This window comes from Anthonomus grandis, chromosome 20 (assembly GCF_022605725.1).
Source record: "Anthonomus grandis grandis chromosome 20, icAntGran1.3, whole genome shotgun sequence".
Taxonomy (NCBI): domain Eukaryota; kingdom Metazoa; phylum Arthropoda; class Insecta; order Coleoptera; family Curculionidae; genus Anthonomus; species Anthonomus grandis.
Window position 1 is genome coordinate 3,568,510 of NC_065565.1, and position 18,969 is coordinate 3,587,478.

General features: G+C 29.8%; 2 protein-coding genes and 1 long non-coding RNA gene across 3 annotated transcripts; 1 reads left to right on the top strand and 2 right to left on the bottom strand.

The window, feature by feature from the left end:
- The first annotated feature begins 816 nt into the window (after nt 1-816).
- LOC126747853 (uncharacterized) lies at nt 817-11,814 on the top strand. The gene is made up of 2 exons (XM_050456757.1): nt 817-1,045; nt 11,467-11,814. The coding sequence occupies exons 1-2, from the start codon at nt 869-871 to the stop codon at nt 11,707-11,709; spliced, it is 420 nt and encodes a 139-aa protein (XP_050312714.1). The 5' UTR covers nt 817-868; the 3' UTR covers nt 11,710-11,814.
- LOC126747855 (uncharacterized) lies at nt 11,415-14,697 on the bottom strand. The gene is made up of 2 exons (XR_007664447.1): nt 14,563-14,697; nt 11,415-11,872 (listed from the first exon to the last, which is right to left on the bottom strand). It is a non-coding gene; the product is annotated as an uncharacterized LOC126747855 (long non-coding RNA).
- A 2,238-nt stretch (nt 14,698-16,935) lies between these two features.
- Nucleotides 16,936-18,488, bottom strand: LOC126747947 (KRAB-A domain-containing protein 2-like). The gene is made up of 4 exons (XM_050456926.1): nt 18,269-18,488; nt 17,734-18,099; nt 17,305-17,647; nt 16,936-17,134 (listed from the first exon to the last, which is right to left on the bottom strand). The coding sequence occupies exons 1-4, from the start codon at nt 18,486-18,488 to the stop codon at nt 16,936-16,938; spliced, it is 1,128 nt and encodes a 375-aa protein (XP_050312883.1).
- Nucleotides 18,489-18,969: the final 481 nt, after the last annotated feature.

Sequence of the window (18,969 nt, forward strand, 5' to 3'; positions counted from 1 at the left end):
CATAGGCGAGGTTTCGATAAATCCGTGGTGGGAAGAGTTCAAATGAACACCCTGTATAAATATTTAGTATAAAAATAGGGTTAAGAAGATTGGATTGTATGGACGAAAAAATTTCTTGAGGACCTACAAAAACTTAGACAAAGGTACAAAAACTGTCAATTTAAATTCTGACTGTAACTTATTAAGTATTAATTGATTTAACTCTGAATTAATTGAACATATTAGTCCATCATCTGCATACAACAACAATAGCACTGTAGCGTTTTTACTCTTCGTTAGGTTAGAATTAAAAATTAGTCTATTTACACAGTTACACTACTAAACACGATCACTTACAACTAGAAATATTTACTTTCACCCTATTTACTTACTACTGTTTATGTCCGATTTAAAATAGCGCATCAATATCCCCAACTGCACTGCACTGAACTGACAATTATTAACTCTCAGCGGAAACGCGGTTCCTTATATACTCGGCTGACCATGATTCATGCGGTATGCTACTTGTGTCATTTCGAAATGATGTAGAATAAGCTGGTTATTCTTGGCTCTTATATGTTGGCTATTATATAGTTTTTTTATTTTTTTTTTATTCAACGTCATAATCTAGTGACCTTATGACTGTCAAACATGGCGCGTCATTCAAATCGTTTGCGTTTTTATTGAAACACCCTTTATTTTAAAAATATATTTACCAAATCAGACACCCACTTCTAGCTAGATAGGGCCACTTGTGGTTTTTCGATGTTTTTCTCTAAAACCGCAACAAGACTGATATGAAAACTTATATTACACAAATTTATTTACACTTAAACATTCACTGAAAAAGTAGAATATTAAGTAATAGCTAAATTTTAAAGTACAAAAAATGAAATTATTACTTTTGATTGCCTTATTTGCTTGCTGCAATGCTAAATCGATACCTAAAGGATACTATCACAGCGATGTTATTGTGACCAATTGGCCCACAACTGTCAAAGATGAGTTAATAGAAAATGACAAGAGCTTAAAACAGGGCCAAGGAACTGAAGAACCAGGGCTAATGGTAAGTAACTTAGGCATTAAAATTACAACCATTGTTTAGTAATTTTTTTTTTTTTCCGTTTTTTGGCCTTGTGCTTGGCACATTTATCCACGTGTTCCAATATAGGAACTCATTCATAATAGGAGAACAGGTTGCTAATATAGTATTTAAATAATTATACTATTGGGTAGTATGACATTGTATCTAATAAAAAGAGTACCAAAAAAGGAATAGTGCAAGAAAGATTAATACTAGGGATCTTAGACAGGGTCACACGCTTCTCGTCCTGGAGCCAATGCAGGACATTTTTTAAAACAGAACATAGGGGGGCTCGGATAGATAGGTAAACAATAGGAAAGAAACAAAGGGATCTCTAAGTAACTGAAATTATTAACTAGTGCATATACGTTCAAGTTATATTTTCCTTTTGGACAATTTCAAAAATTTTATGAAAATAGACTCCATTCTATCGTCGGCAATTACGTTTGCCATAAGTGAAGTATGACACATAGGAAGCAAGCCAAGCTCTTTCAATTTATTATGCAGAAACATCACTGCGTCCATATTATTTTATTGTTTAGTAATATAGGGGGAAAAGGGCATATTTGCATTAAGCATAGTATATTCATAAAAATATTTATGCATATGTGTCGTTGCGGACATCAGTAGACTGTGGCGTGGTACTTTAGTGCCAGTTTTTTAGATTTTAACAATAATGATGTTGGAACAGTTGTTCACTTTATAATAAAGAAGAAACAGTGAAAATATCAGTCCTATCGATCCACTAAAAAACAAACATGATAAGTGCATTTGGAACAAATACGTATAAAACCCATTTTTGTCCAAGATGTTGTCGACAATGTTATTAAGTTTCTTAAGCGAGAAAATGTGTTTTCAAATTGAACAGTGAGATCTTTCCATTTCCTTTATTTCTTTTGTTGAGACTTTAGTGAGTCAGTTAAGTCTACTGCAAAGTTTATTTACACGAGTTTTTTTTTATGAAAAATTATATTTATTACGTTTTTTATCCCTAGGATGGGTAATTATTATAAGAAACTATTGTTGTTGTTAATTTATGAAATAGTTTTTTTTAATGCGTTTTGGAGGCATTTTTTTTCATATACCAGGCAGTCAAATTATGTGTAGTTTTTGGTTTATTAAAATTTCAAATGACTGAATTATGGAAACAATTATTTAAAATGCGTGGAATATTAAAAAAAATATTCCAAATGCCTGGAATAGGATCAAGATTATCCAGATCTAAAGAAATGATGTTTTTACTTTACTTTACGATATAATACTTTAGGCATTCGGAGTAATTTTTTTGATTTTCCTAGTATTTGCAATAATTCTTTAAATTTTAGTCAAAAAAATTTTAATTAATTAGTAATTAATCAACTCATATTTAATGATTTCGGAATATTTATTTAAAATCTTCCAGACATTAGAAATAATATTTATATTACAGTTTATATTTGAAATGCCTGGAGTATTGAAAAAAAATTAAAAGTCTGTAATATAATTAGAAATTATTCAAAATGCTTGCAAAATTTTTAATATTTACTGTGAAATTCTTAAATGAAATTAATTAATGTTTTAAATTTCAGGAATATTAAAGGAACGACTACGCACACCAGAAATATTTTCAAGCAATATTCTAAAAGTTTAGAATAAACTTAATCTTATTCAGATTTAGAAAAAACGTCATTTAATGCCGACAAAATCAAATTAGTTAACCCCTGGAAAATAAGAATTAAATAATTTTTATTTTTCAGTTGATTTAAATTTCAAATGACTGAAACATGTACAAACAATTATTTCAAATGCGTAGAATATTAAAAAAAATATTCCAAATGCCTGGAACAGGATCAAGACTATTCAGATTTTAAAAAATGATGTTTAATATCAACACCATCAAATTTATCAACGAATGACCTCCGAAAAACACTTAAAATTGCTACGAAACTCCGGAGTAAATAAAAAAATTATTTCAAATGCCTGAAAATCAAAACAAATTATTCAAAAAAGCATGGCAAACAAAATCAAAAATTATTTGCAATGCATAGAATAATTATTAAAACAATCAATTAATATGAAAAATTTTTTTATTTATTTCATGCTTTATAACGCACTTTTTTCATATTGCAGGCATCTGAAATGATATTCATTTTATAACATTACTATGTATTAAAGTCTAGAATAAAATCAAAAATGATTTCAAATGTCTGAAGAATCAAAATAAATTATTCCAAAAAGCGTGGCAAAAAAAATCAAAAATTATTTGCAATGCATGGAGTAATTATTAAAACAATCAATTAATATGAAATAATTTTTGATCTATTTCATGCTTTTTAACGCACGTTTTTCATATTCCAAGCATTTAAAATAATATTTATTTTTCAGTTAATTTATATTTCAAATGCTTTCTCTGGAAGTCTTAAATAAAATTATGGATTATTCAAATTGTCAAAAATATAAAAAAAAATAATTTTAAATGCCTAAAATATTTTTTTATAAATATTCAGACTTTTGGAATTATTTTTTAAAAATATTTTAGGCATTTGAAATATTTTCTTTTGTTTTCCTGATATTTTCAATAATCGTTTCAATTAAAGTCAACGAAATTTTAATTAATTATTCCACCTATATTCAAGGATTTTGGAATATTTATTTAAAATCTTCCAGACATTTGAAATAATATTGCATTTACAGTTTATATTTCAAATGCCTAGAATATTGAAAAAAAATTAGAAGTTTGTAAATAAAATAAACAAAAATCGACGGGTCGCAGAAATTTGGCGAGATAAATTTTGATTAGTTTTAACTGAATTTATTCCAGTTAAAGTCATTACACTGTATATGAATATTAATAAATTTTAAATAGAAAAACAGTGTTTTTTCTAAAGAATTTCTTACTGGGAAATTGTTTGGGGTGGATGGGAGGGTAAGGTTTGTGTAATGAAAAATTATTTTAATAACACTGTTTATTTAAATTTAATATAATTTAATATAGAAATAATTAGTAAAAAACAGCGTTATTAGATTGGATAATGTGGACAAAAAACAGTTATTTTTCAGAAGCATTTCATTAAATATTTGAGGTGTAGTAATCCAGATTAATAGATATGTAAATCCTATGTTAATTTTTTAAATGCCGAAATTTTCTCCTTTTAGTAAACAGTATAGTATATGTCGTAGGTATATTCTACAGTTTAATAAAAATAACTTGCACATATACGCTTGATAAATATACCAAAAGTTTTAATATAAAAATTGTATTTTTGAGCTTAGATAAGGTAAAGTTGTCTAGAACCAAAAAAAAAACTCAAATTTCCTCAAATCAATTGACTGTAGCAATTTTCATAGTCATACGCTTTGTTTTCGAGAAATTTTTATGTTTACTCGAAAACCTTAAGGTTATGTGAAAGAAGTATAGATACAAAAACTGTAGATTTTTTATCATCTATAATTTTCTTAACAAGCATTTCTCTCACGTAATTATTTTCTGAAAAAAAAAACGTTTTTCATTAACCCTACCCTTGTCCCCCCCACCCACCCCATACAACTTACCAGTAAGAAATTGTTTTAAAAAAATCACTGTTTTTCAAAGTAATACGCAAGAATAACAATTGGTTTCGTCATTAATATCCAATCTAATAACAAAGTTTTTTTATCTACATTTGATATAATCATATTTATGTATATTAATAAATATTTAATAGAAAAAGGGTAATTTTTCAAAAGAATTTCTTACTGGGAAAATGTTTGGGGTGGGTGGGGGGGCAAGGGTTGTGTGATGAAAAATTATTTTAATTACACTGTTTATTTAAATTTAATATAATTATTTATAAAAATAATTAGTATAAAAACGGTGTTATTAGATTGGATAACATGGATGAAAAACAGTGATTTTTCAGAAGAATTTCATCAAATATTTGAGATGTAGTAATCGAGTTTGAAAACTAGATACGTAAATCCTGTGTTAATTTTATTAAATGTTAAAATTTTCTCCCTTTTGTGAACAGTATAGTATATGTTATACCACAGATATAACTAGCTAACCCAACAGATAAATACTCCAATAGTAAAAATGCGGGCCCCGAAATGTCAGCCGGCTTTTTGAGCGGGCTGACCATCGAGGAATTACGCAGCCCTTGTTATCAAATTTAGGTGAAGCAGGCAGCAGACCGCGGTCAGCCGAGTAAAAATTTAAATAAATAGGACGCTTTTGGGACTTAAAGGTAGTTTGACTTTGCCGTTGTGGTTAAGTGTTTAGCGCTGATCGAATGAGTTTCTTATTTCTGTTAATGCGTTGTTTTTTATTATTTAAGACTTATTATTTACCAAACTCCATGTTTTTCGATTAAAAAATTATATTAAAATGATAGAGACTCTTCCAAAAAAACGAACTGGTGGTTCTAGATGTGAATATTTTAATTGTCGAAATTCACGAAGAAACTCTTCAATTAGAATGTTTAGGTTTCCAGTGAAAATAAAGGATTTATGCGATAAATGGATAATAAATTCTGGTAAGTAAATTTTATAATTACTCCCGACATTACTTTATTAAGTTCTTTTTTACACTAAACTAAATTGAATTAACACCTTTACTTACGTTTTACTAAACTAAATAATAGTTAAAAAAATATATAATGGTTAAGCAATAATAACAACTCAATTAACTCGTGAGTACTTATACAACCAAAAAATGTATTTTTTGACATTTCAAATTGTTCAACAGCTACCTAGAAACTTAGAAACTACCGTCCTAATACAAAACTCTAATTTAGCAAATTTTGCAATACTAAATAAATTAAAAAAAAGGTAATTAGGATGAAGATTTGAAGATCTTCTTTTCACGCGACGCTTCGTGTTTTGGCCACTACAATCAAATTCATATTGGCCCCATATTTATTTTTTGCATTTTTAAAACTGCTTTAATATATTAACGTTATTTTTTTCTCAATATTAACAATCGAACAAAAGATGGAAAAAAATAAAAAAAAGCAAAAAGTTATCTTTTACTTGTCTTTTGGCTACCCTGAATCCCAAAAGTAAACAAATAATTTACTTTAAATACAAAAATATTTTTTCTTTGCTTTATATAGGAAACGCTAAATTGGCTACATTTTCCGAAGAAATCCTACGCAATAAATACCTTTGTATGGACCACTTCACGAGTGAGGACTTTTGTACATCCAAGCAGTTTTACCTGAAAAAAGATGCCGTTCCCAGAAACTATGCGCTTAATGAAACCAGTCCTTTTGCTACTGACTGCCCAGATAGTCTAAAAATGTTGACTCCAAAAAGAACATATGCAGAACTGGAAACATCACTACTCGATTTTAGTCCAAAAAGTTCTTCAACAAAACGAAGAAAACATAATAACAGTGTAGAATCCGAGTTTGTCAGAAATTTATGTTCGTTACCAGACAAAATTGTGACTCCAAGAAAATTAAAATTAAAAAGAAAAATTACACGTGTTACTAAAAAGGATAAGAATTTAAAAAAAATAATTTTTAGATTACACAGAAAAATCCAAACTTGCAATGTCGTCGCCCTTACCGCTTTTAAGTTTGTTATCTCCAGTGGCAAAAACTTTTGTTGAAATGCAATTAAGAGGTAAGAAACGTGTGATTTGGAATCAAAAAGAAAGAGAATTTTGTTTATGTTTTTATTATAAATCTCCGTCCGCTTATTTATTTCTGAAAAAAAAGGCATCATCTTACCAGCTATTTCAACAATTCAAAAGTGGTCGCAAAAAATGATTTTAAAACAGGCATTGATGAAGATATTCAAGTTTTTTCACAGCAAAAGGCCCAGGCAATGACAAAAAATGAAAAAAAAATGTCTTGTAGCATTTGATGAAATAAGTTTCAAAGAAAATTTGGAATTTAATAAAAAATTAGATTTAATAGAGAGTTTGAGGACTTGGGCCCTTTTGGTAGGACTCAAAATAAAGCCAACCACGCTCTCGTTTTTTCCACGAGAGGAATATATTGTTCCTGGAAATTTCCACTAGGATATTTTTTTTCAAAAAATGCAGTCTGTAAAGAAAAGTTAAAAAATATTATTTTGTACGTTCTAACTGTTCTAGACAAAATGAGCTTTTTACTACTGGCCACGGTTTGTGATCAGGGTACCAATAATAGAGGCGCAATGAAACTGTTGGGTGTTACAGCAGAAAAGCCTTACTTTTATTTAAAAGAAAAACAGAACATTTCTTTATATGATGTCCCTCATCTTTTCAAAAGCGTCAGGAATAACTGGCACTCTTCAATAAGGTTTGAACTTTTAAATGAAAGTATCTGCTTTGATGTTATTAAAAAAATATACGAAATTGACAAAGCATCACAATCAGCCAGAATGCTTCCAAAAATAACAGATAAGCATATAAATCCTGACGCCTTTGAAAAGATGTCCTGCAAATTGGCACTACAATTATTCTCAAATACTATGGCTGCAGCTGTAAAGACATCCGTTCAAAAATCTATAGTTGATGAAAAAATTGGTACTAATACCTCAAATTTTATAACCATGATGAACAATTTATTTGATGCTCTTAATAGCAAACGTTTATATACTAAAAATCCTTATAACTGTGGAGTGAGTTTTAAAAACTCAATAGTTATAGATGTTTTGCAAAAAGGTAAACAGGTTTTTGAATCCATAATAAAAGTTAGCGAGGTTTTAAATAAAAAAACACAATTAAAAGAAATATCAAAAAGTAAGCCACCATGTTTTAAAGGGTTAGTTCAAACTATAAATGCCATAGAAATCCTTTATGCAGACCAAAAAAAAGAAAATAATAATTTTTTATTAACTAACAGATTAAACCAAGATTTTTTGGAAAATTTCTTTTTTATAGCTCGACAAAGCGGTGGTTGTAATCTTAACCCAACGGCCAGATCTTTTCGATTATTTTTTAGAATTAAAAGTGTAAACAGATTTACTAACTCCTTCAAAATTATCCAATTGTGAGAATGATGTCGACAAACAATTAATTTTAAATAATATCCCTAAAAAAGGGGCACATCAAACGACATCGAAAAATAATATTGAAATTTTAGATTCCGAAAAAATTAATGACATTCCAACAGTTAAAAGCAAAGAGCCCATTATCAAACACCATGCTTTGGAAGAGTCTGCAAATTCATATTATGCCGGATACTTAGTTAATAAAGTTTTGAAAAAATTTAATTGCAAAAATTGTGCCTCTATTTTAAAATCTGATTCTTATTTAACCGATCCATCCGAAATATTTATACTAAATAAGAATTACAGTGGCCACGAAAACAACTATCTGATAAGTCCTTCTGCAGATGTTACCAATGTTGTAGAAAAATGTATGTACATTTTTGCAAACGAGTTTGAAAAAATTAAGCATCAGGAATTTGTGGGTACCAAAATAAAAAACAAAATTTTAACTAAAAATATGAAGTGGTTGGGACCATCTGATCATAATTGTTACGAGCATAAGGTATTTTTGTTAACAAAACTTGTATATACTAATTTATATAAATTTTGTAAATGGAACCAAAAAAATTTGCACAATAAAATCCAAAAAATTAAAATTTTTAAAGATAAATAATAAATAAAAAACAATAAATTATACAGCGCATTTCAGGTTAAAGGCACAAACTCTAACGGCAACTATTAGGTCTTGCAAAAAGAAAAGAAATTTACATTAACCTAGGCTCAGAGATGGTTCGATTGGTACATTTAGTACAGGGGTGTTAAAAGGGAAAACCATTTTAATTGGACAAAAAAAACGATACACTGATTTTTTTTCTAATTAAAAATTATTTCCGTAATCTCCAGTTATTTTCTAACAAAAATTACATTCTAGCTTTATTTTGCCAGTCAAACTGTTTTTGACTATAAAAAATATAATTATAGTTAATTTGTGTAATATTATACTTTCTTTAGTATAATATTACACAAATCTTGTTTATTTTTTAAGTATATTTATATTTTTGATTATCTTTACACTATAATTTTGCAAGGGTTTTAAGTGTAAATATTTTCATAACGCATGCCAAAGTAATAGTAAATAAAATGTTAGGTAGGTTAATAAATATAAAACAAAATTCGCTTTCTTTGATTCAGCATATCGTCCTTACGTCTTTACTTAATATAAAATGATCACTTACTTAAATTTTGAACACTTACTAAACCACCATGCTAAAAGTTTTATTGTGCCTCTTCTGTTATTTTGCCCATAAGTTTGTATTAAATAGGTAGTAATTTATAGTTTTGTATGTATTATAATGTACTTTTATATACCTCCTATTCTAAGAAACTATACACGATATATAATTTTGTTTTTCTTTTGTAACTACTCCATGTACTTTATTGAAATATATACAAATGTTTTTCTTACACAGGCTTTTTGTATTAAATGCGGATTTATTATAACATACGGCAACGTTGCGCCGCATTTCAGTATATTCTATTAGGCGCTCGAGTCTCGGTCAGGTGCGATCGTCGATTTTACGGGGGACAAGCTTTGCTATTCGAATATTTATCTGTTGCGTTATATCTGTGGTTATACGTATATTCTACAATTTAATAAATATAACTTGCACATATACGGTTGATAAATATACCAGTGGTTTTAATTTAAAAACTGTATTTTTGAGCCCAGATAATGTTAAGTTGTCTAGAACCAAAAAAAAACTTAAATTTCCTCAAATCAATTGACTTATCTTAAAAAACGAAATTTTTACTTTTTTACGACAAAAAATTGAAGGACTACAGCAGTTTTCATAGGCATACGCTTTGTTTTCGAAAAATAAAAATAGAATTTTTTTATGTTTTACTCAAAAACCTCAAGGTTATGTAAAAGAAGTATAGATGCAAAAACTATAGATTTTTTACCACCTATAATTTTTTTAACAAGCATTTTTCTTTTAGGTATTTATTTTCTGTAAAAAAAAACATTTTTCATTAATCTTACCCTTGCCCCCCCACCCACCCCACACAACTTACCAGTAAGAAATAAAAAAAAAAAATTGGTTTTCAAAATAATACGCATGAATAACAACTGGTTTCGTCGTTAATATCCAATTTAATAACACAGTTTGTATATTTACATTTGATATAATTATATATATGAATATTAATAAATTGTTAATAGGAAAACAGTGTTATTTCAAAAGAATTTCTTACTGGGAAAATGTTTGGGGTGGGTGGGGGGCAAGGGTTGTGTGATGAAAAATTATTTTAATTACACTGTTTATTTAAATTTAATATAATTATTTATAGAAATAATTATTATAAAAACGGTGTTATTAGATTGGATAATATGGACGAAAAACAGTGATTTATTAGAAAAGGTTTATCAAATATTTGAGATGTAGTATTCGAGTTTAGAAACTAGATATATAAATCCCGTGTCAATTTTATATAATGCCGAAATTTTCTCCCTTTTGTGAACATTATAGTATATGTTATACGTATATTTTACAGTTTAATAAACATAGCTTGTACATATACGGTTGATAAATATACCAATAGTTTTAATGTAAAAAACTGTATTTTTGAGCCCAGATAATGTTAAGTTGTCTAGAACCAAAAAAAAATTTAAAATTCCTCAAATCAATTGACTTATCTTAAAAAACTAAATTTTTACTTTTTTACGACAAAAAATTGAAGGACTACAGCAGTTTTCATAGGCATACGCTTTGTTTTCGAAAAATAAAAATAGAATTTTTTTATGTTTTACTGAAACCCTCAAGGTTATGTGAAAGAAGTATAGATGCAAAAACTATAGATTTTTTACCACCTATAATTTTTTTAACAAGCATTTTTCTTTTAGGTATTTATTTTCTGCAAAAAAAAATTTTTCATTAACCTTACCCTTGCCCCCCCACCCACCCCACACAACTTACCAGTAAGAAATAAAAAAAAAAAATTGGTTTTCAAAATAATACGCATGAATAACAACTGGTTTCGTCGTTAATATCCAATTTAATAACACAGTTTGTATATTTACATTTGATATAATTATATATATGAATATTAATAAATTTTTAATAAAAAAACAGTGTTTTTTCAAAAGAATTTCTTACTAGGCAAATGTCGAGGGTAAGTGGGAGAGTTGTATAATGAAAATTTATTTTTTAATACCACTGTTTATTTAAATTTGATATAATTTTATATAGAAATAATTAGTATAAAAACAGCGTTATTAGATTAGATAATATGGACGAAAAACAGTGATTTCACAGAAGAATTTCATCAAACATTTGAGGTATAGCAATAAAATTTAAAAACTAGCTATGTAAATCCCGAGTCAATTTTTTCTTAAAGGCTCAATTTTTCTCGAAATTGAGCACTTCTGCATTTCATTAAACTTGAGGATAGACTTCTATTAAATCAAACTACATATTTACTCATGATATATTACTCAATAATAAACTAATGTAATTTTTTTATAGAGAAAGACCCTGCTAAAATTCGGAGAGATGGCTTCGAAAATTGGCAACGCAATGGGTGGTCATGCCAGCAAAATAACCGCTGCTCTTGACAAGATCTGCGAAGTTGTTAAGACTGTCGTACCCCTTCTGGCTGCTGTATGCCATGTCGGTCAATTTGGATTTTGTGCAGCCACTGACGAAGCTCCCATCAAACTCTCTGAAGCGATGAATGCCCAGACTCTTAATTTGGATGCTTTGGATTAGGAAATTGTTAGTCATTTTTTCTGTTTTATTAATATTAAGTGTAATAAAAGTGTTTTATTATATTTTATATTGTTTTTGGTCTGAATAAATTATATTAAGCAGGAAGTATGTTTGAGTATGCCCTTGGTGGTCGGGTGGTCGATGCATTAGAACCAAACAGTCCCTAAAAAAAAAAGAAACTTATATAGATGATAAAGAACCATTTTCTACATATTTCTGATAATGTTTAAAATATTATAATAACTAATAATGTGTATTAATTTCTTGAACTATATATAATATATTTATATTGCACTTTTACCCATTCGTTACATTAACATACTCGATGCAAAAAATTTACTAAACACATTCACTGACTACTACTAGAAATGTCCGATTTAAATATTGCGCCAATATTCCAAACTGCACTGCACTGAACTGTCAACTGACCTCTTGACTGTGTTGCTCTGCGCATTGGCTTCTTCCTGTCTGTATGGTTTTGTTGGTTATATTTGGAAGGTATGGGTGTGATGTTATTGAAGCAAATAGCAGTATTATCTAAGAAGTCGAATGTTATCAACAAAGACAGACCCGATTGAGTTAATTAATCATATTCCTCACTAAAACTCTTTGGAATAGTAAAATAATTTGACCAAATTCTTCGGACAGCCTAAAGTGTTACTCTTGAAACAACTTTTATTAGTTATTGCAATGGGTGACAGATCGAGCGAACAAGCGGGCCAACTGAAATATCATAGTTGTTAGAAGTGTGTCTTTGTCCTGTATAGCCGCAAATTACTTTAACACAGCGAGAAAGTCATAGACAAACTGCATGGAAGACGAGTGACTGTCTTTGCAAACCTGTTAGAAATTAATGGATCGGTTTGAAGGTCAAATTGCTGCAGATAAACTGCATGGAAATCCAATAGTGTGGTTGGTGTGATGGTCCAATACTGCTTGAATAATTGAAATTGTTGGTCTCAAATGAGTGAAAGAATTGTGTGTTTATTTTAGGCAGTTAAGATTTTATTTATTTCTCCAGAAAAAACTACCCCAACTAAAACGGCCCTAGCTACCTGAATTTTTAACCCATTATGACGTTTTTACCCTTTAATTGATCCTCAGATAATTCGTTTTATTATTATGAAAAAATTATACAAATTAATCTCTTTATAATTACAAGAAATTTAAAGTAAATTGCGATTGATCTAAATTTCTGATAAATTTTTAAGGTTTATTTAAACTAATTAATTTTCGGACTGTTTTTAATAAAAAATTTATTACTTAAAAAATGATAGACCAATTAACTTATAATCTTCTTTCGTTGATTAGCATTACACCTCCGTATAATTACAAGGAGTTTCAGGTAAATTGCTCTTGATTTGAATTTCTTATGAATTTTTAAAATTGGATTAAAATAATTTTCGAAATGTTTTTGCAGGAGAATTTCTTACTCGAAAAACTGTTTGGGGTGGGTGGGGGGGTAAGTGTGGTGGTAATAAAAAATAGGATTATTGCAAGAGTAATTGACCAATTAACTTAGAACCTTTCGGCATCGATTAGAAATAGATCTCTTAATAACTGCAAAAAGTGTCAAGTAAATTGCTCTTAATTTGAATTTCTTATGAATTTTTAAAGCTTATTTAAACTAATTTTCGGACTGTTAAAAAAAAATCATTACTTAAAAAATAATAGAGCAATTAACTTAAAACCTTTTTGCATCAATTAGCAATTGATTTCTTTATAATTACAACGAGTTTCAAGTAAATTGCTCTTGATTTGAATTTCTTATGAATTTTTAAAGTTGGATTAAAATAATTTTTGGACTGTTTTTGCAGGAGAACTTCTTACTCGGAAAACTGTTTGGGGTGGGTGGGGGGGTAAGTGTGGTGGTAATAAAAATAGGATTTTTGCAAGAGTAATTGACCAATTAACTTAGAACCTTTTTGCATCGATTAGAAATAGATCTCTTAATAATTGCAAAAAGTGTCAAGTAAATTGCTCTTAATTTGAATTTCTTATGAATTTTTAAAGCTTATTTAAACTAATTTTCGGACTGTTTAAAAAAAAATCATTACTTAAAAAATAATAGAGCAATTAACTTAAAACCTTTTTGCATCAATTAGCAATTGATCTTTTTATAATTACAACGAGTTTCAAGTAAATTGCTCTTGATTTGAATTTCTTATGAATTTTTAAAGTTGGATTAAAATAATTTTTGGACTGTTTTTGCAGGAGAACTTCTTACTCGGAAAACTGTTTGGGGTGGGTGGGGGGGTAAGTGTGGTGGTAATAAAAATAGGATTTTTGCAAGAGTAATTGACCAATTAACTTAGAACTTTTTTGCATCGATAAGAAATAGATCTCTTAATAATTGCAAAAAGTGTCAAGTAAATTGCTCTTGATTTGAATTTCTTATGAATTTTTAAAGTTGGATTAAAATAATTTTTGGACTGTTTTTTGCAGAAGAATTTCTTAATGGGAAAATTTTGCAAGAATAATGGACCAATTAACTTGGAACCTTTTTGCGTCGATTAGCAATCGATCTCTTGATAATTGCAAGAAGTGTCAAGTAAATTGCTCTTGATTTGAATTTCTTATGAATTTTTTTAAGTTGTATTAAAATAACTTTTGGACTGAACACATTGATAAAAAAAGCCTAATTTGAAATATTTTCATACAAAATTTGCAGGCAATGAGCAAAAATCATGAGAAAATATTCTTACAAGATTAAATCATAAAATACTGTTGAATACAATAAAAAATTCAATCACATACTCAGAAATTCGATGATATCTTTATACTTTTGCACTGAAAATTATTATTTTATTCAATAAAAATTAAATTTTGTATTATAAAAAAATAATAACTTACCTTTATGGCATCAAAAACACCGAATTTCTTAAGAAGTTTAGACTCTACGTTACTTGCCGAAAATAAGATAATTACTGCAACCAGTAGTAGAGCCAAATAGAAAAACCTCATTTTTGTATATTACGGGATATATTTACTAAAATATATTGAGTATATATTAGCAAATTCCTTGCTAGTATATATACTTTTATCTTGACTCATTATCCCACTTTAGAGTTATTTTATCATGTTTAATTATTGATTAAACCATTCCTACCTATATTCGAAAAGTAATATTTTTCAAGTTTTATTACTAGTTAATGTTAATATTTGGCATGCAGGTTAAACATTTCTTTCCTTAAAGGTGTGAACTTTTATTACTTAATAAATTTATCTCTAGTATTTTAGATAATTCTGTTAGTAATAGTTTCCTCCTCAATTAGGACATAAAATAAAACTACGTTAAGTTAAATTCACTTTTGGCATATATTTTAAATTTATTAAACTTTTAAAACAAAAAATTAATTAGTATTTATTTAGTATTATTTATGTCGGATTTAAATATCGCGCCAGTATTTCAAACTTCACTGCACTGAACTGACTTCCACCGGTGACGCGGCTCCTTATATACTCGGCTGACCTTAGTTCCGGAAGATTCGCCGACCTTCGAGACGTCGTGCGGTGTGCCACTTGATACATTCAGCTGGTATTTTCGGCGTTTCCAATTACTAGTTAATAGTATAAGCAAGAGAGGTACAAAATTATATAGTTCTATGGGTTTGACTTCAATAAAAGGATAAAACAGTTGAAGGGCTTTTGTATAACTTGCTTCCGACAACTTTAACGGAGAAGCGTGTTGCGTATCTCAGACCAGCACATCTATAAGCTTAGGCAAGGCAGAGTCAACTGTTAAGAAATCATTATCAAAAGTAAATAGAAAAGCCGCAACTGTATTAGCTGAGACTGTATAAAAAACCATTAATACAAAGGATCATCAAAAAATACCTACACTTCCAAACTCTTAATACAAACTTTAGCGATGCACAGCTAGAAATCAAAAAACATTTGTCACAAGTTAAGAGAACATCTACAGCTTCACCATATCTCAAGACTCAACATAGACTCAAGAAACTTGGTGCCGAAAATTGAAAGACCATTGTCAAACCCAAGTTCTCCTACGTCAATTCCGATAACGATAAATGTATTATCCGAATACATTTGGGGTGGAGTGGTGAAATTGGAAATTGGACTTTCAGATTGATTGTACTTTTTGCGAAATAAGGAGCTAAATTAATGTAGTTCTTCACAGAAATCATATAGGTTATTTAAATCCTTATGTACCATAGCCTTTGGGGTGACACTCAAATTATAAAACAATCCTTGACCATATTTATCAAAAGAGGATCATATGATATTGCAACGAGAATTTAATTATTTTTATTTATTTGAAATGTGGTCGGATTTTAACATACGTCTTTCAATAATCCTATCATCACAACAGTTGACCCTAGCAATTGTATCAAATATTTCTGTCTCTTTATTTAATCTATTACTACTTTGATAAACAGAGATTGTTGTACTAAGAAAAAGAAACACATCGCGCAAGTCATGAAAAATCATAATAGGTTGGAATTTTGTATTTCCAGAAAGAAAATTGAAAAAACCATAAATACATAACAACTAGTGGCTCTAACCATTGTCTTCAACAATAAAAAAATCAACGGGTTCATTATTTTTTTAACTTTATCTTATATTTTTTAATATAATATGCTTAGATTTTTACATACCATACATAGAATAAATAAATACATAAACTTATAGCATCTGCGGTTTGGCGGGATGTGCCTGCGTATTACAATAATAACATGCTATACGAACACTGATATACAACAATAAAAAGATAGAGCAGCACACAAAATACGATAAAAATATAATTACTTTAAGTACATGTAAGACGTTTTCAGTGATGAGTAGAAGAGTATATAATGTGTTACGGGTAAAGTTAGAATTACGGTTCTGCTTAATATCCAGAAAACATGGGTAAAGTCCAAAATATTAATAAAATTGTACACGTTTCGGGCTTTACCCGGGTAAACCGCGTTCTATCCGCCTTGGCGTGGTTAATGTTAAAAAATAACGCCATAAATATTAGGAGAAATTTATTTAATTAAAAAAACAGATTTTACAAATCAAAGGTTACACTAAAACTGTATCCTAACAAAGTAAAAGTTAACATAATCTATTTGTTCAAACAAGACAAGCTGCTGTGACATTGCGAGTTACAAAGATTTCCAATAGCTTTACATTTACATTTATTGGTCATGCATTTAGTTTTACAGTTGCATCGTTTATAACCTTGACCTTCTGAAAGTGACTGTTCGTTTGCAAGTTGTCTTAAATTTTCTTTTCCGGTGATACATTTTCCATCTCAATAAGCTTCTCACTGCACACAGAAAATTGGTTCCTGGAAAACATTTCTTCGATAGTTCCCCTCTTGTTCGCTAGCTTATACAAATCATCGTCAGTTTTCTCGATAACTGTCATGAGAGTTTCTAAAATCACCCCTTCCTCGGAATTTTTACTCTCACGGTATCTCCAACAGAACATAGGGGAAACTTTGAATTAGATAAAGCTTTCATCTTCTTTGCTTGATTTTCTAAATTTCTTTTTGCGTCTAGTCTGTTTGACTGTATATTCCTTTGGTACAAGCAAAGTTCACACCTTATATTCCCTGATGTATTTCAATTTTCACACTCTACACACTTGCTCTGATTTTCTGAAGTTTCTGTATTACTAGGGTTTTCTCGATAATTATTGTTGCCATTTTCCATATGTTCAGTAATATCCTCTTGCAAATTGTCTGGTTCTGGCTCACTATCCATAGACTGGTTTATATTTATTTCTTGTTGAGGCTGTTTACCTAAACCAAATTCCCTTACCACTTTCTCGAGCTCTTCTTCGGTTCGTAGATTTTCAATAGCTTCTTTTGGAAAAGCTGATGTGGATAAGCCGACTTTAATATCATGCCCAAACATGGCGGTATAAGGAGCTTGTTTTATCCCATCATGGTATGCCCTATTTTTCATTAACTGAACAAATCTTAGACCTTCTGACCATCGCGTGCAGTTTTCATGGTCCATCCACGTCATAAGCATGTTCTGTATATTGATTGATTTGCTCTTTCCACGCTACCTTGTGACTGACTGTGACGTGGTTTCCCATGGACTATTTTAAGGCCACTCCATATTGTACATAACTCTTCAATGACATGGTTGGCGAACTCCCAGCCGTTGTCCGATTGTAGTATAGATGGGGCGCCGAAAATACAAAATATGTCTACCAGGCTCTTAGCTACTTCCTCAGCCCTTTTTGACGTTAATGGACGTATTTGCACAAACTTAGTTAAGTGGTCCTGATACACCATAATAAATTTGTATTCTCTATCCGGATGGGATTGCATGTCAATTAGATCCACTTGACAACGGCTGTTCATCTCCGAAAAAACCATTGGTTTAACCACAAGTCCTTTTTTGGCAGATTTCAGTTTCTTTTGGCACCCTTCAAACAAACGCAGATATAGCTTAATAACATCTTGAGTTATATTCTTGTACTTTTTTTTACATTCGCTTTCCATACGGTGCTTACCGCCATGCTATAGCTAAATGTGCACCATGCAAAATGTCAAACATTTCGTCGTTTGTAACGTAATATTTAATGGTAGATTCACCTGACGATACACGAGTAATAAGCTTTTCAACACCTCTAACAGAACATATGTCAAACCTCTTTAACTGCCGATATTGTAGCGTAGTCTTAGTTATAGAGTTTTTTGCCAACTTGACTGATTCTAACATTTCTTGGTATTGTTCATTCGTAGACACCAACTCGTTAAAAACTTCATAAGAACGCTGTGCTAAACGCGCACGTCCACTCTCTTCGGTTGCCATTTTAGAACTGAACTGAACGTGGTGAATAATAATTCCTACATCCAACTTTACCCACGCAAAAGCGGATAGAACGCGGTTTACCCGGGTAAAATCCGAAATATGTGTAATTTCAATATAATTTCGGACTTTACGCATGTTTTCTGGGTATTGTGCAGTTTATCCGGGTAAACCTAAGTTTAACCGTTATTCTAACTTTACCCGTAATATATACATTACCCAAGAACTTATTAAATATAGTTCAGTCGTAAACTACCTGCTCTCTTCCCACTTATGATTGATGTGTTTCTAACTTTTCCCCTATAGGGTGTAATTGTTCTGGTTAAACAGCAAATTCTTTTGAATAAACAGATATCGTCGTCATCTATCAGTCCAAACAAGGTGGTTGACACCACTTTCTGATCTCTCATACAAGGCCTTTCTTGAGATACTCAGTGTCGTGTTAACGCAATGAAACCCTAGTTATATTTTAACCAGGAGGATA

Bases quoted from the DNA above. Each gene is read 5' to 3' on its own strand.
- LOC126747853 (XM_050456757.1), top strand. From the start codon at position 869: ATGAAATTATTACTTTTGATTGCCTTATTTGCTTGCTGCAATGCTAAA. The intron at 1,046-11,466 runs GTAAGTAACTTA...ATTTTTTTATAG, and splicing joins CTGAAGAACCAGGGCTAATG to AGAAAGACCCTGCTAAAATT.
- LOC126747947 (XM_050456926.1), bottom strand. From the start codon at position 18,488: ATGGCAACCGAAGAGAGTGGACGTGCGCGTTTAGCACAGCGTTCTTAT. The intron at 18,100-18,268 runs GTGAATCTACCA...GTTTGTTTGAAG, and splicing joins TATTACTCGTGTATCGTCAG to GGTGCCAAAAGAAACTGAAA. The intron at 17,135-17,304 runs GTGTGTAGAGTG...GTTCTGTTGGAG, and splicing joins ACTTCAGAAAATCAGAGCAA to ATACCGTGAGAGTAAAAATT.